General features: G+C 48.1%; 1 protein-coding gene across 2 annotated transcripts in view; it reads left to right on the forward strand.

The window, feature by feature from the left end:
- Positions 1-24969, forward strand: part of LOC110520060 (zinc finger protein 423) — a 151532-nt gene that overhangs the window by 29476 nt on the left and 97087 nt on the right. For both annotated transcript variants that reach the window (XM_036974568.1, XM_036974573.1), the window contains exon 3: positions 5029-5235. In XM_036974568.1, coding sequence (XP_036830463.1) covers positions 5029-5235 — 207 coding nt within the window. The remainder of the gene's footprint in view (positions 1-5028; positions 5236-24969) is intronic.

Raw genomic sequence — 24969 nt, forward strand, 5'->3', positions numbered from 1 at the left:
ATGGTATGCACCTCAAACTTAATTCAGAATATCCCATAATATCTATCTGCTGTTGCCATTTATGCGCTGTAGCCTTCCTGACTCATGCTCTCAGTAAAGTGGTGCATTCCTTCTGAATCCCCTCTCAAACATACTCCAGCTAGAGCTATTTGCAGCCAATCCATGTTATACTTCACTTGGCTGCCTCTGGTTTCGTTTGAAGGTGTGTGTGTATAAGTGTGTGTGCTGTAGAGAGTTGAAAGGCAGCCTTGTACTCTAGTTGTTTTTTATAAAAACACTGGACTGGTGGAACTTGGAGCTCGTATTTTTCCAGCTCCCAGGCTGCAGGCTGGGCAGGGATGGCAGTGTGGTGGCATTCCGGCCATGTTTGGCTGACCCAGAGCCAGGTGTCCTTCAGATTTACGCCTCTCTCAGCGCGATCGTGTCCCAAACAGGCCTCCGTCTTGGCTCACAGCAACGCTCCAACATCTAGATCTGACTCAGGAGGGGGTTCTGTGCTAAAACTGCTAGGCCCATACAGTTTCTCGCTCGCTCTGGATCACTGAGGACTCCATTAAAGTGACTGTGTATTCCCCTTCCGTTTGCCTCCCTCTGTATTACTGTACTTCTGTTGCGTGCCCACTGTACTGTGTGAGTAATAGGATACTGCCTCCAGAGGTCAGGGCAGAGCAGAAGGCTGGGGCTGGATCTAGCCAGGGTGATCGTAACAAGTTTCACTTTAAATGTCAAAATTCAAAAGGCACTGTTGGTTTTGGTTCTGAGCAGGTTGAGTGGAGGGGAGGGAGCATCTATGAAAAATGCCCAACCATTTGACTGATATTTTAGTTGGGTATTTTTTCCAAAGTAGTGAGAATAGATTGCTTTACGTGCCCACTAATTCACTCTCCTCATTGTAACTCTAGGATGGTGATAGCTGGACTCTGATGGTGGAGTGAAAGAGATGAGGAGAGAAAATGAAGAAGACCGAAAGACACTCTTGGTCATTGCCATTGCCTTTGTCTTGTGGTGTCTCCCCCGTCGCATGCCTGGCGGTGTCCATTAAGCCCACATCGCTCAGCACCTAATTATTTCCCAGATCTCATGTTGGAGCTTTGCACCGTTAAAACAGGGGGACAAAAAACATATCAACCTAACGAGCGATAATTAGCGGGTCCCAGCAAGGCGGGGCCTCTCCTCGGCAACACCACTGCTCTGTGGATTCTGTTAATTCACTTGTCTTCATCTAATTACCCCACACAAACATGTCTGTTAGAGGGAGGGAGAGAGAGAGATGGGCATTATCTGCAAGCATTAGACACCATCCTCCCTCTCATAAACACACACACACACACACACACACACACACACACACACACACACACACACACACACACACACACACACACACACACACACACACACACACATAGATTTTTTCGCAAGTGTGTATTTGTGGATGTGTGTGTTTGGGTGCACGTTTTGTGAGTATCTTAATGTGTTTATAATATTACAATAATTTTGTGGGTGCTTATATTTGTCCTATTTCACACGTAGTGTGGGGTCACAGCCTGCGTCTGCCATTATCAACGGCTACCCTGGAACAAGTGCCGTGCTCAAGGGCACATTGGCAGATTTTTCACATTGTCAGCTCTGGGATTCAAACTAGAAACCGTTTGGTTACTGGCCCAACACTCTACCTGCCGTGTGTGTGTGTGTGTGTGTGTGTGTGTGTGTGTGTGTGTGTGTGTGTGTGTGTTTATCTGACTGTGCTTGTGAGTGTGTGATAGTATGTGTTTTTGTGAGAGAGTGTACGTTTGTGTCTGTTTTGGTCGGCCTCTTGGCGTGGGGACAGTCTGTGACTCAGAGATAATGGCACTCTGCAGAGTGGGGGACCGGAGCTCCAGCTGGCACAGGGAGACGTGACGTGTGCTGCTGGGACTGTTGCTGCCCGCCACACAGATCGTGCCAGTGTCCCTAGCGCTCCCCCAACGCCCCCCCCCCCACCTCTGGGAGCCCCAGGCCCTCATTAAGTGTTCCTACTCTGGACGGGAGACTGGGGAGGGGGTGCAGCTAGGAGTGGACTATAAATTAGTGATAAAACTACCATATGCAAGCAAAAGTAGAGAGCGAGGAATAGAGTGAGGAATTGAGAGAGGAGTATTGAAGAAGGTAATGGGGTCAGCTGAAACTGTCTTCATGAGACCACCAATGAGTTATCAGGTAGGTGTTTTTGTTGTTTTGAACCATGTTTGGTTCCAGGTAGAACCCTTATGGGTTCCATGAAGAACCCTCTCTGGAAAGGGTTTCTACATGGAACCCAAAAAGGTTCTACCTTGAACCAGAAATGGTTCTTCAAAGGGCTATGCTATGGGGATAACCGAAGAACCCTTTTAGGTTCTAGATAGCACCTTTTTTTCTAAGAGTGTTATTGACCTCACACATGCATGCAATTTTTGTTTGCTACATGAAATCTAGGAACACTGCTGTTTATTAGTGGCAGAGGAAAACTGAACCTTAGCAGTGTTGTCGTTGCATAAAATATTGACAGAACGCTGTGCATATTTGGCTCTCCAACCTATCAGACAGGTAGGAAGAAAGTAGGCTTTCTGGGTGAGAAATATGGGCTCTAAGAATATACCTGGGGGCATAAAGAGGCCTTGTTCTTCTGAATGGCCCTTTAGAAATCATTAATTCCCTTGGACACCACTTCCAACGTAAGCCCTCATTTCATTTCGGTTTCCTCCCCTCAAATTGAATTATGTTTGAAAACACTCTCAAACGACTCTGCAGAGCCTTATTAGTAATGACCTCAGCACACATTACGGCACATCTAGTTCTTTGTGTGTACGTGTGTGGCTGTAAGCATGTGCATGCTGACTGTGGTTGGGTGATTTTGTAGTGTATTTTTTGTCTTTGCCTCTGAGGGCAGTGTTGCTGTATGGATGATAACGTTAGACTATAGCTGCTCTGTATATTCATGGTGCCAAAATGTGTCTTTGCATCTGTGTCTGTAGTGTAGCTATAAACCCCTTGCCATGCATTGTGACTCATATTCCAGTGGTGTGGTCTAAACTTGGTAGAGAAACCAGCTCTCTTTGTTTACGTCAACTGGTATGTCACCTCTTCTGAAAACGAATCTCCTCCAATCAGGACCATTATCCTGCAGCGACATACACACACATATGTACATGTACACACACACCACCACCACCACATTCCCCCACCTGCTCCCCCCAGCCTCCCTCTCGTCTTCTCTCCTCCCTCCAGATAAATAGTGTGCTCTGTGTTTATCAGGGCCGCTGCTTGAGCTGCAGTGGGTACAGCTGGGGCGCGCGCCACAGCCGTATCAATCTTCCCCAGTAGCAGGCACATCCAGGGAGGCCTAATGACGGAGGCAGCAGCAGCACTGTGTAGCAGGCCTCTAAATGAAGTGTGCGCCGGACCCCCTCCTGAGACCCCCTCCTCCCTCAGAGATTGGAAACACTTACTGGAGGGGAGGGGGTATGCTGCAGAGCGGGGGTGACGGGGGGCTGGGGAGGGCGTGCTGGATGGCATGGGGCGCCCCCCTACACCAAACACCCTCCCAACCGTGCCAGGCACTCTCATCCTCTCCTCTTCCTCCTGCCGAGCCCCATCCATCTCCCTGAGCCCTGTGGAGTAGAGGGAAGGAGAAGGGGCAGAGCAAGGTCCCATCTGACTCCTCCCTCGTTGTCATGGTAGCAGGTTGTGCTGGCATGTACTGGAGTTGACAGTAGCCATACCTCTGGCATGAGGGCACCTGGGGGAATGAGGGTTTGTGTGTGTGTGTGTTTGTGTTTTTATTGTTTGATTGTGAATTAATTTGCGTGTGTTTGACTGCTAATATGAAATATTGTTTATTTAAGGCGCTTGGCAAACAACGTGCGTATGTTTATGTCTAGATGTGTAGTCTGTGTGTAAGGCGCCTGTGTCTCTGTAATAGCAGTGTAGACTGTGTCCGTGTAGCATCAGTTAGGGGCTACTCTCCTCCCTGTCCAGACGGTGCTTTCACCACTGGACAGATGGCCGTAACCCTCCCTCCCCCTCCTCTCCCCCCTAAACGCCCATCTATCCCTCCATCCACCCTCAACACCTCTCCCCGAGAGGACGAGTGTAGAATTGGAACACCTCCACCGCCAGTATCTATCTATTTGATCCAGACCAGACCCCCACATCTCTCTCTCTCCCCAACACCACCTACCTAACACCTAGGCTGTGCTGTGGGGCTTCAGTGTTGGGCTGCAGTTGGCTGGGGCCAGGCCTAACCCACCCGTGGGTCAGAGCCCATTACCAGAAGCAGAGTGGCAGGCAGAGTGCTGGGCAGTGGGCACTGCCAAATTAGAGCTGATCAGAGCTGTGGAGCGCAGGAATGGCCTCCTCCTACTCTCCTCTGATTGCACAAGTCCACCATGATTAGAGAGGATGTGGAGCCTTAGGGAGCCAGCCAGCAAAACCACACTCACTCCCTCTTTCCCTTTACCTCCCTCTTCTTCTGTACTCACGTTCCCTTCTTTCTTTCTCTCAATTCCTCTCTCGCTCTCTTCCCCCCCCTCCCTCTCCCCATCCCCTTCTCCCTCCCTCCCTCCTCAGTCTTCAGTGCAGTCCTTTTGGAACAGACCGTTAAATGTGATAATATGGTGTGAAAATGGAGCCACAATGGTGGAGGAAGGACTGCGGAGCAGATTTTACCACTGGTCCTCCTCAGTCCTCACTGTGTGCTATGAGTGGCAATGTGGGCACATAGGCTGTCATGAGCCTTGTCCCTCCAGAGTCCTAAGTCCTCGTACCTCCTTCAGGTGCCACCTCACATATACCCTCTATTAGAAGGTGCACACACAGATAATGTGAGCGAAGACATCTTTAGTATGAGATGAACCTGAAATAATGTTTGTCCGGGTCAATTCCTGGTACAAATTGACTCAATCAAAAACGAATCTATTACCTCAGATGGTTCTGCAGTAGATCAGTAATTCCAGCTGTCTGTGTTCCATGCTGATACTCAGTGTCTCTCTCTCTGCGTTGTTGTCCTAGATGTCCCTGCTGTAGCAGACCGAGAGGCGGAGAGGAAGGAGCGGCGTGCAGCCCTGGAGGACGGCGACCATAGTGTCACCAGCCATGACGATCGCATTGGGGACGATGACCTGGACGATGAGTCCATCTTCACCTGCGATAACTGCCAGCAGGACTTTGAGTGTCTTGCCGAGCTGACTGACCACCGCACCAACCACTGCCCCGCAGGTAAGACATTATACACACATTGAAATAAATCCACCACCCTGCAGGTAAGACATTATACACACATTGAAATAAATCCACCACCCTGCAGGTAAGACATTATACACACATTGAAATCAATCTTCCACCCTGCAGGTAAGACATTATACACACATTGAAATAAATCCACCACCCTGCAGGTAAGACATTATACACACATTGAAAAAAATCCACCACCCTGCAGGTAAGACATTATACACACATTGAAATAAATCCACCACCTTGCAGGTAAGACATTATACACACATTGAAATAAATCTTCCACCCTGCAGGTAAGACATTATACACACATTTAAATATTTCCACCACCCTGCAGGTAAGAGATCCACAGGGTGGGTTACATCTACAAACACAGGGTGGGCTACATCTATAAACACAGGGTGAGCTACATCTACAAACACAGGGTGGGCTACATCTACAAACACAGGGTGGGTTACATCTATAAACACAGGGTGGGTTACATCTGCAAACACAGGGTGGGCTACATCTATAAACACAGGGTGGGTTACATCTACAAACACAGGGTGGGGTACATCTACAAACACAAGGTGGGCTACATCTACAAACACGGGGTGAGCTACATCTACAAACACAGGGTGGGCTACATCTATAAACACAGGGTGAGCTACATCTACAAACACAGGGTGAGCTACACCTACAAACACAGGGTGGGCTACATCTACAAACACAGGGTGGGCTACGCCTACAAACACAGCGTGGGCTACATCTACAAACACAGGGTGGGCTACATCTACAAACACAGGGTGGGCTACATCTACAAACACAGGGTGGGCTACATCTACAAACACAGGGTGGGCTACATCTACAAACACAGGGTGAGCTACATCTACAAACACACGGTGAGCTACATCTACAAACACAGGGTGAGCTACATCTACAAACACAGGGTGGGCTACATCTACAAACACAGGGTGAGCTACATCCACAAACACAGGGTGAGCTACATCTACAAACACAGGGTGGGCTACATCTATAAACACAGGGTGGGCTACATCTACAAACACAGGGTGGGCTACATCTACAAACACAGGGTGGGCTACATCTACAAACACAGGGTGGGCTACATCTACAAACACAGGGTGGGCTACATCTACAAACACAGGGTGAGCTACATCTACAAACACAGGGTGGGCTACATCTACAAACACAGGGTGGGCTACGCCTACAAACACAGCGTGGGCTACATCTACAAACACAGGGTGGGCTACATCTACAAACACAGGGTGGGCTACATCTACAAACACAGGGTGGGCTACATCTACAAACACAGGGTGGGCTACATCTACAAACACAGGGTGGGCTACATCTACAAACACAGGGTGGGCTACACCTACAAACACAGGGTGGGCTACATCTACAAACACAGCGTGGGCTACATCTACAAACACAGGGTGGGCTACATCTACAAATACAGGGTGGGCTACATCTACAAACACAGGGTGGGCTACATCTACAAACACAGGGTGGGCTACATCTACAAACACAGGGTGAGCTACATCTACAAACACACAATGAGCTACATCTACAAACACAGGGTGGCCACATCTACAAACACAGGGTGGGCTACATCTACAAACACAGGGTGGGCTACATCTACAAACACAGGGTGGGCTACATCTACAAACACAGGGTGGGCTACATCTACAAACACAGGGTGAGCTACATCCACAAACACAGGGTGAGCTACATCTACAAACACAGGGTGGGCTACATCTATAAACACAGGGTGGGCTACATCTACAAACACAGGGTGGGCTACACCTACAAACACAGGGTGGGCTACATCTACAAACACAGGGTGAGCTACATCTACAAACACACGGTGAGCTACATCTACAAACACAGGGTGAGCTACATCTACAAACACAGGGTGGGCTACATCTACAAACACAGGGTGGGCTACGCCTACAAACACAGCGTGGGCTACATCTACAAACACAGGGTGGGCTACATCTACAAACACAGGGTGGGCTACATCTACAAACACAGGGTGGGCTACATCTACAAACACAGGGTGGGCTACATCTACAAACACAGGGTGAGCTACATCTACAAACACACGGTGAGCTACATCTACAAACACAGGGTGAGCTACATCTACAAACACAGGGTGGGCTACATCTACAAACACAGGGTGGGCTACATCTACAAACACAGGGTGAGCTACATCCACAAACACAGGGTGAGCTACATCTACAAACACAGGGTGGGCTACATCTATAAACACAGGGTGGGCTACATCTACAAACACAGGGTGGGCTACACCTACAAACACAGGGTGGGCTACATCTACAAACACAGGGTGGGCTACACCTACAAACACAGGGTGGGCTACATCTACAAACACAGGGTGGGCTACATCTACAAACACAGGGTAGGCTACATCTACAAACACAGGGTGAGCTACATCTACAAACACACAATGAGCTACATCTACAAACACAGGGTGGCCACATCTACAAACACAGGGTGGGCTACATCTACAAACACAGGGTGAGCTACATCTACAAACACAGGGTGGGCTACATCTACAAACACAGGGTGGGCTACATCTACAAACACAGGGTGGGCTACACCTACAAACACAGGGTGGGCTACATCTACAAAAACAGCGTGGGCTACATCTACAAACACAGGGTGGGCTACATCTACAAACACAGGGTGGGCTACATCTACAAACACAGGGTGGGCTACATCTACAAACACAGGGTGGGCTACATCTACAAACACAGGGTGAGCTACATCTACAAACACACAATGAGCTACATCTACAAACACAGGGTGGCCACATCTACAAACACAGGGTGGGCTACATCTACAAACACAGGGTGGGCTACATCTACAAACACAGGGTGGGCTACATCTACAAACACAGGGTGAGCTACATCTACAAACACAGGGTGGGCTACATCTACAAACACACGGTGAGCTCCATCTACAAACACAGGGTGAGCTACATCTACAAACACAGGGTGGGCTACATCTACAAACACAGGGTGAGCTACATCCACAAACACAGGGTGAGCTACATCTACAAACACAGGGTGGGCTACATCTATAAACACAGGGTGGGCTACATCTACAAACACAGGGTGGGCTACATCTACAAACACAGGGTGGGCTACATCTACAAACACAGGGTAGGCTACATCTACAAACACAGGGTGAGCTACATCTACAAACACAGGGTGGGCTACATCTACAAACACAGGGTGAGCTACATCTACAAACACAGGGTGGGCTACATCTACAAACACACGGTGGGCTACATCTACAAACACAGGGTGGGCTACATCTACAAACACAGGGTGGGCTACATCTACAAACACAGGGTGAGCTACATCTACAAACACAGGGTGGGCTACATCTACAAACACAGGGTGAGCTACATCTACAAACACAGGGTGGGCTACATCTACAAACACACGGTGGGCTACATCTATAAACACAGGGTGGGCTACATCTACAAACACAGGGTGGGCTACATCTACAAACACAGGGTGGGCTACATCTACAAACACAGGGTGAGCTACATCTACAAACACAGGGTGGGCTACATCTACAAACACAGGGTGGGCTACATCTACAAACACAGGGTGAGCTACATCTACAAACACAGGGTGGGCTACATCTACAAACACACGGTGGGCTACATCTATAAACACAGGGTGGGCTACATCTACAAACACAGGGTGGGCTACATCTACAAACACAGGGTGGGCTACATCTACAAACACAGGGTGGGCTACGCCTACAAACACAGCGTGGGCTACATCTACAAACACAGGGTGGGCTACATCTACAAACACAGGGTGGGCTACATCTACAAACACAGGGTGGGCTACATCTACAAACACAGGGTGGGCTACATCTACAAACACAGGGTGAGCTACATCTACAAACACACGGTGAGCTACATCTACAAACACAGGGTGAGCTACATCTACAAACACAGGGTGGGCTACATCTACAAACACAGGGTGGGCTACATCTACAAACACAGGGTGAGCTACATCCACAAACACAGGGTGAGCTACATCTACAAACACAGGGTGGGCTACATCTATAAACACAGGGTGGGCTACATCTACAAACACAGGGTGGGCTACACCTACAAACACAGGGTGGGCTACATCTACAAACACAGGGTGGGCTACACCTACAAACACAGGGTGGGCTACATCTACAAACACAGGGTGGGCTACATCTACAAACACAGGGTAGGCTACATCTACAAACACAGGGTGAGCTACATCTACAAACACAGGGTGGGCTACATCTACAAACACAGGGTGAGCTACATCTACAAACACAGGGTGGGCTACATCTACAAACACACGGTGGGCTACATCTACAAACACAGGGTGGGCTACATCTACAAACACAGGGTGGGCTACATCTACAAACACAGGGTGAGCTACATCTACAAACACAGGGTGGGCTACATCTACAAACACAGGGTGAGCTACATCTACAAACACAGGGTGGGCTACATCTACAAACACACGGTGGGCTACATCTACAAACACAGGGTGGGCTACATCTACAAACACAGGGTGGGCTACATCTACAAACACAGGGTGAGCTACATCTACAAACACAGGGTGGCTACATCTACAAACACAGGGTGGGCTACATCTACAAACACAGGGTGGGCTACACCTACAAACACAGGGTGGGCTACATCTACAAACACAGCGTGGGCTACATCTACAAACACAGGGTGGGCTACATCTACAAACACAGGGTGGGCTACATCTACAAACACAGGGTGGGCTACATCTACAAACACAGGGTGGGCTACATCTACAAACACAGGGTGAGCTACATCTACAAACACACAATGAGCTACATCTACAAACACAGGGTGGCCACATCTACAAACACAGGGTGGGCTACATCTACAAACACAGGGTGGGCTACATCTACAAACACAGGGTGGGCTACATCTACAAACACAGGGTGAGCTACATCTACAAACACAGGGTGGGCTACATCTACAAACACAGGGTGGGCTACATCTACAAACACACGGTGAGCTACATCTACAAACACAGGGTGAGCTACATCTACAAACACAGGGTGGGCTACATCTACAAACACAGGGTGAGCTACATCCACAAACACAGGGTGAGCTACATCTACAAACACAGGGTGGGCTACATCTATAAACACAGGGTGGGCTACATCTACAAACACAGGGTGGGCTACATCTACAAACACAGGGTGGGCTACATCTACAAACACAGGGTAGGCTACATCTACAAACACAGGGTGAGCTACATCTACAAACACAGGGTGGGCTACATCTACAAACACAGGGTGAGCTACATCTACAAACACAGGGTGGGCTACATCTACAAACACACGGTGGGCTACATCTACAAACACAGGGTGGGCTACATCTACAAACACACGGTGGGCTACATCTACAAACACAGGGTGAGCTACATCTACAAACACAGGGTGGGCTACATCTACAAACACAGGGTGAGCTACATCTACAAACACAGGGTGGGCTACATCTACAAACACACGGTGGGCTACATCTACAAACACAGGGTGGGCTACATCTACAAACACAGGGTGGGCTACATCTACAAACACAGGGTGGGCTACATCTACAAACACAGGGTGAGCTACATCTACAAACACAGGGTGGGCTACATCTACAAACACAGGGTGGGCTACATCTACAAACACAGGGTGGGCTACACCTACAAACACAGGGTGGGCTACATCTACAAACACAGGGTGGGCTACATCTACAAACACAGGGTGAGCTACATCTACAAACACAGGGTGAGCTACATCTACAAACACAGGGTGGGCTACATCTACAAACACAGGGTGAGCTACATCTACAAACACAGGGTGGGCTACATCTACAAACACACGGTGGGCTACATCTACAAACACAGGGTGGGCTACATCTACAAACACAGGGTGGGCTACATCTACAAACACAGGGTGAGCTACATCTACAAACACAGGGTGGGCTACATCTACAAACACACGGTGGGCTACATCTACAAACACAGGGTGGGCTACATCTACAAACACAGGATGCTTATGGGACATGGAGCTCCGGTCAATACAACTTTTCAAATCAATCAATATAATACTTTGTGCAGTGTTTAAAACAGTAGAATACCAATAACCCTTTTCCCATAGTCATTTGGTATTTTATTAGGATCCCCGTTAGCTGTTGCGAAAGCAGCCACTGCTCTTTCTGGGTCCCACAAAAAACATGAAACATGACTTAATATTGAACATTAATAGACAAGAACAGCTTAAGAACAGAATTACAGCCAATTTTAAAAATGCACAGTTATTATATTGTGGAATGGTGGGAAATATGTACAGTAAACACTAGGTGGACTCTCTAGCTTCGGAAATTAGCTTTAAAACAGCAACATTTTCTCTGTCTCATGGAAAAATGTGTAGAATAGTATGAGGTTAGCTATAAAACTACAATTGTGTTCTCTCTGCCCCATGGAACAATTTGTTGAATTGCTAGACGTTAGCAGTTTTCCAAAACAATACTGGCCTCATTAAACTGCGGGGGAGGGACTTTACTCGGTGAGGGCTGAGGAGGAGAAGTGACGAAGTTCCAAATGTGTATTCCGTACCAGTGACTGGCACAGGGAAAAGGGGATACCTAGTCAGTTCAACCTAAATGTATCTTCTGCATTTAACCCAAACCCTCTGCAGCGTGGTACGTGTCCATACTTTTATTTGAACTGAATACTGAAATAACAAAAATAACAACGAGAACGAACGAAACCGAAACAGTTCTGTCTGGTGCAGACACTAAAACAGAAAACAACTACTCACAAAACACAGGTGGGAAAAGGCTACCTAAGTATGGTTCTCAATCAGAGACAACGTTAGACAGCTGCCTCTGATTGAGAGCCACACCCGGCCAAACACACAGAAATAGAAAACATAGAACACAAAACATAGAATGCCCACCCCAACTCACGCCCTGACCAAACCAAAATAGAGACATAAAAAGGATCTTTAAGGTCAGGGCGTGACACCCTCTGAATCAGAGCGGTGCGGGGGCTGCCTTAAATGACATCCAAATCGTTGGCGCTTGGGGGGCAGTTGTTAGGGGTTAACTTCTTGCTCAAGGGTAGAACGGCAGATTTTTCCACCTTGCCGGCTCGGGGATTCATACCAGCAACATTTTGGTTCCTGGCCCAACGCTCTTAACCGCTAGGCTCGGTATGGCTGCCAAATGTGGCACAAAGAGCTAAATAACCTTTACAACAGTGTTGTACCCAGACAGATTATCCAAAGTAAGTTAGGTACATATACTATGATTTATTTTATTCAATATGTATTATTATTTTATATATATTTTAATTGCAGTGGTGGCAATGATTTTGCCGTGGCGATGCACCCCAGCTAAATAAATGCAGCGGAAGCACCGCTCCCATCACAGGTAGCTAGACGCCTGCAGTTTTCAGAATATGAAGGTGTGTGTATACATAAACATTACCGTGGTAGATGGAATATAGATCCAACCTGTGTCTGTGTCCTGGGTTGAGGTTGTTTTAGTATGTATATCCAGTCTTACCTTTTGGACCCGTCTCAGTTTCATTCCATTACACATTTCCAGTACTCTGAAGTCTGATACCAAACGACTGTGATATGCAACCACGTTTATATTGATTTCGCTTAAATTCCAGCCACATGATTGGTTCTAAGTGGCTAAGGGCCGCCCCCACCTCTCTGGACTCCTATTGCAGTTGGCTGTAGTCATATGCCACTAACGCCAGTGTTGTTATTGTTCCTAAGGGACAGACTTGTTTAAAGCTAACACAGGGCACACACGCACACAATAGGCGTTATTAGGAGCAGTGTAATTAATGAAATGCTCAAAGGCGCCCTGCAGGGGCATCTGTTTCCTAGCAGATTAATCAAGGCCTGCTCCCTAACGAGTGCAAAAACGATCGACAGAGCCACTCAAGCTCCTAACACAACAGCCCTTAGCGTGTGCTTTTTGTGTGTGTGTGTGTGTGTGTGTGTGTGTGTTTGTGTGTGGATGTGTCCACAAGAATAGCAAACAAACAAAGATTTGACCAACTTGGGACATTTTGTTGGTCCCAACAAGGTCAAATGCTATTTGTAGGGGATTTAGGATTAAGGTTAGAATTAGGGTTAGAAATAGGTTTAAGGTTAGGTTTTCAGGTTAGGGTTGGGTTCGGGGTTAGTGAAAATAGGATTTTGAATGGGACGGAATTCTGTGTCCCCACAAGGTTAGTTGTACGTGTGTGTGTGTGTGTGTGTGTGTTTGATGGGGGAGGGGGAGACAGGGTGGGGGCTAGGGGCTTTCAGACAGGGAGAGGGAGTATTGCCTGAACTGTAACACAGTGGAGAGGAGGGAAGGTGTATGATTATAAGTGACCCAGGGGTTGCCTGGACATTAGATACTGTGCATTTACATGGTGTCTACTCTAATGCTGATAGACAGAGGATGACCCAGAAGATGCGTCTCACACTGATGTTCCTCTTTGACGACTCCCTCCCTCCCTCTCCTCCCTCCATCCCTCTGCCTGTCAGATTGAAGGCTGGGAGATGTGATTTCAGCTCAGTCGAGGGAGAACTACATGTTGCTGAGCTGAGAAAGAGTGGAGGAAAAGAAACAAATGAAATGAAATGATAAAACATACGGTCCCCAGGGAGTGAGTGGCGGAGATTGCAGAATAATCCCAGGCTTGGACTGGGGGGGATGGCATTTCCCCCCGGACTTCAGCTTTATTATTATTATTGAAAAGAACAGTAAATTAAAAAACATTCACTGACGAATCCTTTTAAGTTCACTGTGGCACCCCTGGGAACCTGCCTTGTGGGGGACTGTGGCGCAGGATGCTGGCTCCCTCTATCTGTTGGGGATGAACACAGGCCACCAGTGTGTGTGTGTGCGTGCCTGTGTGTCTGCCTGTGTGTGTCTGTGTGTGTGCTCCAACATGCTCACTTGATTAAGGAACAACAGAATCGGAGGCCATCTTTGTATGAGTGGTAGTCAGAGCTGGGAGGCCATCTTGGTATGAGTGGTAGTCAGAGCTGGGAGGCCATCTTTGTATGTGTGGTAGTCAGAGCTGGGAGGCCATCTTGTGGGGATGACAGTAGACTAGAGGATGGGACCCAGGTGTTTAGACGAGTACCAGATAAATCAGGCTCATAACGTGGCTCCATTCATTTGATATTACTCTGATCACATGTGGGTCTGGGAGGCCATATTGACTGCAAGGGGACTGACCACAGGCACAATATGATGGAGTAATTCTATTCCACAGCTGACATAAACCAGTGTGACTGGTGAATTTCACCTGGAATCCTGTAATATCCCCCTGTGTGCTGCGTGTGGGTCTTGCGCCACAGTCCACACAGACCTGTCTGGGCATATCAGAAAGGGGCAGTAACTCTAGACTGTGTCTTTGTATCAGGGGGCTGTGCAGCTGTGTTGGTAGGGGCCTGGTGGGCCGGAGCTTTGTTTGGACAGCCTGTCGAGCCGAAGGCCTGCTCTGCTCCCTCCCCCGCCCGCCCTGCGCCTGCCTCTCACCCGCCCACCCGTCCACACCAGAACCCTGCGCCATGCGCCTCTTAACTCACCCAAGCCCCTTTTCAACACGTTGTTTTCCTGCCTGCCCCCTCCACCCTCTAAGCCCAAATGGGGTAATGGTCTCCTTTGCTCTGGCCCCACTCTCGCTCGCTCTCTTGCTCTCGCTCTACAGCCAGATATTTTTCTGCTAATAAAAGTCCCAACAGGCCACGTTAGATTTTGTTTTAGTTTTCACCCTTGAAATGTTTTTATGACCAATAGGCCACCCAGTGTACAGAAGCCCTGTGAGCAGCCAGACTGTGAGCTGCTCTGAGCAGACTGGCCGCCAAGCCACACCAGTCCAGTCCTGGACTGGGCGTTTATAGAGTAAAACACACTGCAGTACCTCTTTCCTCCTGCTGCTGTTGATTGTTCTGGAGCGGCCATGTTTGTTTTAGCTGAGTGGAAGCAGAAGGACAGTGTGTATGTGTTTATGTGTTAGAGAGGATGTCTTTATTTCCTTGCCACAAGACATAGGCCTATGCCATGTTTTTGGTGTTTAATGTTATCTGTAGTTTGAATTTTTGTTGTTGTCTATTTCTAATTCTGTCTGACACGGTGTGTGTGTGTGTGTGTGTGTGTGTGTGTGTGTGTGTGTGTGTGTGTGTCAGAGAGACAGATAGTGTAGGAAGAGTCTGGGGAGAGTCAACAGGAGGAGAAATCTGGAGCACTGGCTCCCTGAGGAGCGGTTGAAAAACCTTGAGATCAAATGGAGAACATTCGGTGCTCCGCTCCGCTGCCCAGCGACCGGCCAAGGTTTGACTCTGGCTGTGAGAACCCTCTCACCTCCCTCTGCATCCCCTTTCTCCCCTGCGGCTCTGCACAGCTGACCCCGCCCCCTGCCCCTCAGCCCCCTGCCTCCCCACAGCCTGTCAGGCCTGGGCTGGAGCCGAGTGCCCTGGAGGGGGCGGTGGGGTCAGGAGGGGCCCTGGGGTTAAGACACCATAGGCACCATCACAGAACCAGTGGATCAGTTTGAGCCAATGGGGCCATTCAGACTCCCCTCTCCCTGCGGCCAGTACCACCTCTCCTCCGCCCCATGCAGTCATCCTCCGTTTAGTTTGGCTGGTTTATATATAGCAGACTCCCCCCTCCCCTCTCCCATCACAAACACACTCCTCTCTTTAACCCATGTGGCATAGCAGCGGACAAGTGGGGGGTAGAGAGTTGGCACATTGACACACACACACACAGACGTGTCCAGGGTGATCTCTGGACTGCAGCTGAGCGTCATGCCAGAACTGAATGCATCAGCTCACAACCTTTTCACACCTGACCTCCATCACATTTCCATCTGCGACTGCAAAATCAACCCTGAGACAAACAGTAATGGACGTGTATCATACGTGTACTACACAATGTAGGCTGTGTTTGAATGACTAAACCGGAGACTAAAGAAGGTTGAAGGAAGCACAGTGTGAGGAATAGAGGGAGAGTGGGAGTGAATAGTAGAGGGAGAGAACAGGCGAGCGAGCGAGAGTTTCGAGGCAGGCAGTGACAGGGCTGCTGATGCTGAACAGCGGTGCTCTGTGGGTGGGTGAAAGAGCTGTCAGTCAGGAGAGGGGGTGTTGCCTCGGCCTGTCAGATACAAATAGAAGGTGAGCACTAATTAACCCACCTTCAGGAGACGGAGAGGAGCTGCTAGGAGCACAGACAAGGAGGGGGGAGCTTGTGTGTATATGGGTCTGTATGTGTGTGTGAGAGGGGGGCTATAGACTCGACAGTGAGAAAAGCACTGCACTGCACACACTATCTTTCACCTCAGAAAGAGCGAGGGAGGAAGACGGAAAGGGGAAAGTGGGGAGTGGGAGAATGACACTTTCTTTCAGCATCCTTCTAACAACACTGCAGTTGATGTGTAGTTTCCTCTCACACAGATACGCATTCAGTCTCATACATACAAATGTGTAACATGCATGCATTCTACGACATAAGACTAATGAAAGTGCTAGCGCAGGCTGTATTTGTTTGGTACAGGGTGTTGGGATATTTAAGTCGAGCTCTGGCCCTGTGCCCTGTGTCTGCCTGGTACCACCACTCATGACCCTGGTAATGAGACAGACTGGAATATGACACTCACTACGGCTCACTTTATCTCTCTCTCTCTCTATTTTACTCTACCTCTCTCTCTCTTCCTTCTTAAGATCATATAAACATTTACCCACGTCTCTCTCTATTTTACTCTACCTCTTTCTATCTCTCTGGGTGCAGCTGTGCCCTCTCCTCAGTACGACGGTATAGTGTTGGAGCCCCCAGCCTGCCAGGGAATCTTTCTTGAAAGAGAGGAGGGTTAGGAGAATGAAGACGCTAGTGTGTTTTTTTGAGGCGGTGGCCCCTGGGTGATTGGGCATCCCTAGGGTGCCCCGCCCCCCCCTCACCCCAGGTTCCCCAAGCCATGAATACATTTCCGTCCTCCCCCACCCTCTAGCAGCCCCCAGCCGCCCCCAGCAGCCCCGATCTCCTGCCTGTCGTCACGGCGGCAGCTGAATCCTGTGAGGCCAGGGCTCTTATTAAAGCCACAGATCACTTTCCTCCACTAAGAGGGAGGGAGATAAAGGGAAGGCGAGAGAGAGCGAAAGAAAAGGATAGAAAGAAAGGGAGGGAGAGCGAGAGAAGTGAGGGAGAGAGAGAAGAGCGAGTGGGAGGGAGGGGGGAGGGAAAGATACAGAAGGAGAGGTTGAAACAGAGAGAGAATAGTAAGAGGAGGTTGGGATGAGAGTCCTGCAACCTGAGCCAGAATCGCCATACGGCTCCTTTCTGTCTATACTGTGCATGTTCATGTGTCCGCGTGCATATGTGTGTACACACAAGTGTTTGTACTGTATGTGTGGGGTTTTTATGTGAGTGGTTTTGTCTATCTATTGAGTAAACACTATTTTGAGTGTGTTTGACAGAGTAAATGCGTTGGACTGTGGGTATCTTACTGGTGTTAGCTGGGTTTGGCTGCTTTCTCTTATCTCTCTCCCCCTGTCTCCTTCTCCCTCCCTCGCACGCTCCTTCCCTCCCTCTCTCTGCTCGGAGCCCGAGGGTGGCCTGAAGATTCCTCCACTAAGCCCTTGGCACAGATACAAATGCAGTCACAGCTGGTTGTAAACTCAGGTTTTCCAGGGAGAGCAAGAGATCTGCCTCCATAAGAGAGGGGAATTGGGGGAATGGAAGGGGGGCACAGCATGCAGGGGGAGGGAGAGAGGGCGAGAGGGAGAAGGGGGTGAGACGAAGGAGGGATGTTGTGAAGCACACTGGAAGTCATTTTTCATCACAGGGTTCATTTCTCAGTTCTCACTCCCTCTATTCCTCCCTCTCTTTCTCTCTTCCTTGTTCCCCTCTCGCGTTCTCCCTTAGTTTTTTCTATTCCTCTTTTCTATCGTTCTGTCCCTCTCTCGTTCTTCTTCCCTTTCTCTTTCTCTCTCTCCCCAGCCTACTTTCCTCTCCCTGTTATAAAATATGGATGGTACCAGTTTTGGGCACTGAGAGCTTTTCTGGCAGAGTGTGGTGCTCTGTCTCTGAAGAGACCCGCCTTGTGCACCTAAACACTTCACTGAGCAATCTGTCAACATGTCAGCAACACATGTTTTGTAAAAAAAATAATATATATATATATTTTTAAAAGCTTCCAGAGGGAGTAATGGCTCCCACCAGGGCTCCGAAAATGCTTTGAATTCAGCAGATTTCTATTGAGGGGGGAACTCCCCTGGAGTGCCTTTTTTACAATGCCTGCATTTCAGAAATTTGAGCCAAAGACCCCTGGGGGTGTCCTTTCATAATGCCTGAAATTGTAGGGTTATATTGTGTGCAGTTCCCCATGGGTCCTTTTATTAATACCTGAATTCTGAGGGACTGGAAATTACACAGGGGTTCAGCGGGGGCCCGCGCTCGCACCAGGAAGGGAGAAAAACCCTGTGGGGACGTTTTCTCTTCCCTTTCCTTCTCTTCTCCCTCTTAATTTTTTTGTACTTCATGCAAGAGTAAAAAATAAGAGTTTGCCAAAGGACACAAAAAGTGTGTGTGTGTGTGTTGGCGCTAACCTCCTTGTATTCAGCCTGTTTGCTCTCCCTCTCTTTTCTCCTTCCCTCTCCTTGTGTGCCGTCGTGTTCAGCTTGCAGTCTGAAGAGCAGAGAGTAAATATTTGTGTTGTCTGTGTGTGCCCAGAAAAGCCCAAATCCGTTTTTTTTTTTCAGGGTCTTAGGAGTGTGTGTGTGGGGGGGGTAGCGTGTTTCCATACATTCATTTGTTTTCCTGTACTACAGGGTTTTAGTGTATATTTATTTAATATTTACTCATGCAGCTTGTGAAAATATACACGTACAAGACATAGTAAATTACAATGTGTTTGAAGCCAATATATTGTTATGTTTGAATTCAGTGTAGTTTACTCTTTATTTGACACGCTGGTTCAATGTTCAGACTATGGGACTAGATGATTGTGTTTGTTGTCAGTAATTTACTGTAGGCTGTCATAGCAACAGGTATTCACAATAGCTGAGGATTTCAGGAAGAGAATGGGCCTATTATTTATTTGTCATTGTTCACAGCAGTGTATATGTATGTTTGGAGGCCTAATGTGTAAATATAGTTTGGGTCAGGTGTTTTTGTCCCCTAGCTGTTTAGATAGTAGTGTATGTCTGGTTGGTAGTGATTAGTGTGGTTGAAGTGTTTGTGGGAGAGTTGACCCCTGTGGGCCGTGCTAACCCTGTGACCTAGAGGGGGGCAGAACGGAGCCGTCACCAGGCCCCTCACAGGGAGCAAGGATAATGAGACACAGACTGTTTCCTTGGAATCTAGTACCCCTGTCGAGATGCTCCCCCACCCCCTGTCTCATACACCCTGTTGAGTCTGCCCCAAAGCTGCCCCTCTCACCCCCCTCTCCCCCTCTCCCAAGCACCCCGTTGAGTAAGCCCCAAAACTGCCCCTCTCTTTCCTACTCCCCCCCGCTCCTATGCACCCTATAGAGTCTGTCCCAAAACATGCCCCCCTCCCACCTCCCCCCATCTCTCCCTCCTCTCACCCTGTTGAGTCTGTCCCAAAACCAGGCCCCCTCCCACCTCCCCTCATCTCTCCCTCCTCTCACCCTGTTGAGTCTGTCCCAAAACAGGCCCAACTCCCGCCTCCCCTCATCTCTCCCTCCTCTCACCCTGTTGAGTCTGTCCCAAAACATGCCCCACTCCAACCTCTCAGCATCTCTCTCTCCTCTCACCCTGTTGAGTCTGCCCTAAAACCTGTCCCCCTCATCACTCTCTCCCTCTCTTATCCGTCCTGTAGTCTGCTCCAAACATGCCCTTCTCTCTCACTTCCTGCCTAACCCCTTTCCTAACATCACTAGCTTGTCTGACCTCTCTTGTCTGAGCATTACACCTGGGCCCAGTCTAGTCCCCATGGGCTGTAGGCCTGAGATGGATCCCTGTATGGAAGAATTTTCTCCTGCCTTGCGTCACTGTTCCTCCCCTGTTGGAATTGACATAGCAAGTTTCTGTGGAGGATCTCAAATTATAATGACTACTCCTGGCTAGCGGATGACTACTCCTGGCTAGCGTTTCCATCCCAGATGCAAGCACCAATTAGCTTGAAGCTAGCCCGGCCAGGGCTCCTGTGCTACCACCGAAGCATACTCCTGGGCTACAATATCGGCCTGCTAGCTACCTAGAGCTACTTGGAACCCTACTAATTCCACGACTGGTCTATCGACGTCACCGCACGAAGAGGCAAAAACAGACTTACCCCCAACGCGACGTCCCCCAAAAGGCTAACTTTCTAGCCCCTGCTATCTGCTAGCTTGCTAACCCGGTCTGCTAACTGCTAAACTGCCGGGCCCTGGTCTGCTAACTGCTAGCTTGCCTGACCGGTCTGCTAACTGCTAGCCCTTGCTAACTGCTTGCTTGCTAACCCGGTCTGCTAACTGCTAGCTTGCCCTGGTCTACTAACTGCTAGCCCATGCTAACTGCTTGCTTGCTAACCCGGCCTGCTAACTGCTAGCTTGCCCTGGTCTACTAGCTGCTAGCTTGTTTAGCTCCGGCCTACTAACTGTTAGCTTGTTAGTCTGCTAACTGTCTGAATCGCCGTGTCCCCAGCCAGCCCAACCACTCACTGGACCCATATGTTCACTTGGCTACGCATGCCTCTCTCTAATATCAATATGCCTTGTCCATTACTGTTCTGGTTAGTGATTACTGTCTTATTTCACTGTCGAGCCTCTAGCCCTGCTCAATATGCCTTAACCAACCATGTTGTTCCAACTCCTACATATGCGATGACATCACCTGGTTTAAACATCTCTAGAGACTATATCTCTCTCTTCATTACTCTATGCCTAGGTTTACCTCCAATGTACTCACATCCTACCTTACCTTTGTCTGTACACTATGCCTTGAATCTATGCTATCGTGCCCAGAAACCTGCTCCTTTTACTCTGTTCTGAACGTGCGAGACGGCCAGTTCGTATAGTCTTTAGCCGTACCTTTATCCTACTTGGACTCCTCTGTTACTTGAACTCCTCTGTTCCTCTGGTGATGTGGAGGTTAATCCAGGTCCTGCAGTGCCTAGCTCCACTCCCACCCCCCAGGTGCTCTCATTTGTTGACTTCTGTAAACGTAAAAGCCTTGGTTTCGTGCATGTTAACATTAGAAGCCTCCTCCCTAAGTTTGTTTTACTCACTGCTTTAGCACACTCTGCCAACCCAGATGTCTTAGCTGTGTCTGGATCCTGGCTTAGGAAAACCACCAAAAACCCTGAAATCTCCATTGCTAACTATAACGTTTTCCACCAAGATAGAACTGCCAAAGGGGGCGGTGTTGCAATCTACTGCAAAGATAGCCTGCAGAGTTCTGTATTACTATCTAAGTCTGTACCCAAACAATTTGAGCTTCTACTTCTAAAAAGTCACCTTTCCAGAAACAAGTCTCCCACTGTTGCCGCTTGATATAGACCTCCCTCTGCCCCCAGCTGTGCCCTCGATACCATATGTGAACTGATTGCCCCCCATCTATCTTCTGAGCTCGTGCTACTAGGTGACCTAAACTGGGACATGCTTAACACCCTGGCCATCCTACAAACTAAGCTTGATGCCCTCAATCTCACACAAATGATCAATGAACCTACCAGGTACAACCCCAAATCAGTGAACACGGGCACCCTCATAGATGTCATCCTAACTAATTCGCCCTCCAAATACACCTCTGCTGTTTTCAATCAAGATCTCAGCGATCACTGCCTCATTGCCTGCATCCGTAATGGGTCTGCGACCAAACAACCAGCCCTCATCACTGTCAAACTCTCAAACTCTGACTCTCCCGTCAGTAGATGATGCCTGGCTATTCTTTAAACGTGCCTTCCTCACCATCTTAAATAAGCATGCCCCTCTCAAAAAATGTAGAACTAAAAATAGATATAGTCCTTGGTTCACGCCAGACCTGTCTGCCCTTGACCAGCACAAAAACATCCTGTGGCGTTCTGCATTAGCATCGAATAGCCCCTGTGATATGCAACTTTTCAGGGAAGTTAGGAACAAATATACACAGGCAGTTAGAAAAGCTAAGGCAAGCTTTTTCAAACAGAAATTTGCATCCTGTAGTACTAACTCAAAAAAGTTCTGGGACACTGTAAAGTCCATGGAGAATAAGAGCACCTCCTCCCAGCTGCCCACTGCTCTGAGGCTAGGAAACATTGTCACCACCGATAAATCCACTATAATTGAGAATTTCAATAAGCATTTCTCTACGGCTGGTCATGCTTTCCACATGGCTTCCCCTACCCCGGTCAACTGCCCGGCACCCTCCACAGCTGCAAAATCTGGACCCCTACAAATCAGCCGGGCTAGACAATCTGGACCCTCTCTTTCTAAAATTACCTGCCGAAATTGTTGCAACCCCTAATACTAGCCTGTTCAACCTCTCTTTCGTATCGTCTGAGATTCCCAAAGATTGGAAAGCTGCCGCGGTCATCCGCGGTCAACCCAAGCTGCCGCGGTCAACCCAAGCTGCTACAGACCTATATCTATCCTATCCTGTCTTTCTAAGGTCTTTGAAAGCCAAGTTAACAAACAGATTACTGACCATTTCGAATCCCACCATACCTTCTCCGCTATGCAATCTGGTTTCAGAGCTGGTCATGGGTGCACCTCAGCCATGCTCAAGGTTCTAACCGACATCATAACCACCATCGATAAGAGACATCACTGTGCAGCCGTATTCATCGACCTGGCCAAGGCTTTCGACTCTGTCAATCACAACATTCTTATTGGCAGACTCAACAGCCTTGGTTTCTCAAATGATTGCCTCGCCTGGTTTACCAACTACTTCTCTGATAGAGTTCAGTGTGTCAAATCGGAGGGCCTGTTGTCCGGACCTCTGACAGTCTCTATGGGTGTGCCACAGGGTCCAATTCTTGGGCCGACTCTCCTTTCTGTATACATCAATGATGTTGCTCTTGCTGCTGGTGATTCTCTGATCCACCTCTACGCAGACGACACCATTCTGTATACTTCTGGCCACTCCTTGGACACTGTGTTAACTAACCTCCAGACGAGCTTCAATGCCACACAGCTCTCCTTCCGTGGCCTCCAACTGCTCTTAAACGCAAGTAAAACTAAATGCATGCTTTTCAATCGATCACTGCCCGCATCTGCTTGCCCGACCAGCAACACTACTCTGGACGGCTCTGACTTAGAATACGTGGACAACTACAAATACCTTGGTGTCTGGTTAGACTGTAAACTCTCCTTCCAGGCTCACATTAAGCATCTCCAATCCAAAATTAAATCTAGAATCGACTTCCTAAATCGCAACAAAGCATCCTTCACTCATGCTGCCAAACATACCCCCGTAAAACTGACCATCCTACCGATCCTCGACTTTGCCACCATGGCCTATTTATTTCCTTAACTTACCTCATTTGCACTCACTGTATATAGACTTTTTGTTTTCTTTTGTTCTACTGTATTATTGACTGTATGTTTTGTTTATTCCATGTGTAACTCTGTGTTGTTGTATGTGTCGAATTGCTATGCTTTATCTTGGCCAGGTCGCAGTTGCAAATGAGAACTTGTTCTCAACTAGTCTACCTGGTTAAATAAAGGTGCATTTTTTTATTTGTTTTAATAATGGCACAAACTGCAAAAAAAAAACTCTCGGTCATCAACAGCACACAGCCTCACACATATCTACAGTAAATACTCTTTCAAACACACCGCTGAAGACACACCAGCACATTAACACACACTCACACACACATACACAATCGTCCACACATATTTGCACACAAATCTTTTTTTATTGCTGCTCTTTAATTACTTGTTACTTTCATTTCTTATTCTTATCCATATTTTTTGAAACTGCATTGTTGGTTAGGGGCTCGTAAGTAAGCATTTCACTGTAAGGTCTACACATGTTGTATTCGGTGCATGTGACTAATAAAATTTGATTTGAGATATACACACACACACCAGGGCAAAGGCCAGTGTGCCAGGGGGGAAAGCTGTTATAATAGTTGTAACCCTGTGCACAGGTGTGGCTCGCCTTTGTCAAGTGAAATGTCAAGGAAAAGCAATGCCCCTGAGAGGCCCACACGAAGAGCGACAGAGAGAGCAAGGCTGTCTGCTCCACAGTCTTTTCAAAGACCAGAGACATGCCCCCTTTACTGCAAAACCATTAACTAGAGGCAGACACACACACCATCTCTCTCAATTCAATTCAAGGGGCTTTATTGGCATGGGAAACACATGTTAACTTTACTAAAGCAAGTGAAGTAGATAATAAACAAAAGTGAAATAAACAATAAAAATGAAGCGTAAACATTACACTCACAGAAGTTCCAAAATATTAAAGACATTTCAAACGTCATATTATGTCTATATACAGTGTTGTAACGATGTGCAAATAGTTAAAGTACAAAAGGGAAAATAACATGGCTTGTAATAACAAGGGTGCTTGTTCTTCACTGGTTGCCCTTTTCTTGTGGCAACAGGTCACACATCTTTCTGCTGTGATGGCACACTGTGGTATTTCACCCAATAGATATGGGAGTTTATCAAAATTGGGGTTGTTTTTGAATTCTTTGAGGGTCTATGTAATCTC

The sequence above is a fragment of the Oncorhynchus mykiss genome, chromosome 1 (genome assembly GCF_013265735.2).
Source record: "Oncorhynchus mykiss isolate Arlee chromosome 1, USDA_OmykA_1.1, whole genome shotgun sequence".
Classification (NCBI taxonomy): Eukaryota; Metazoa; Chordata; class Actinopteri; order Salmoniformes; family Salmonidae; genus Oncorhynchus; species Oncorhynchus mykiss.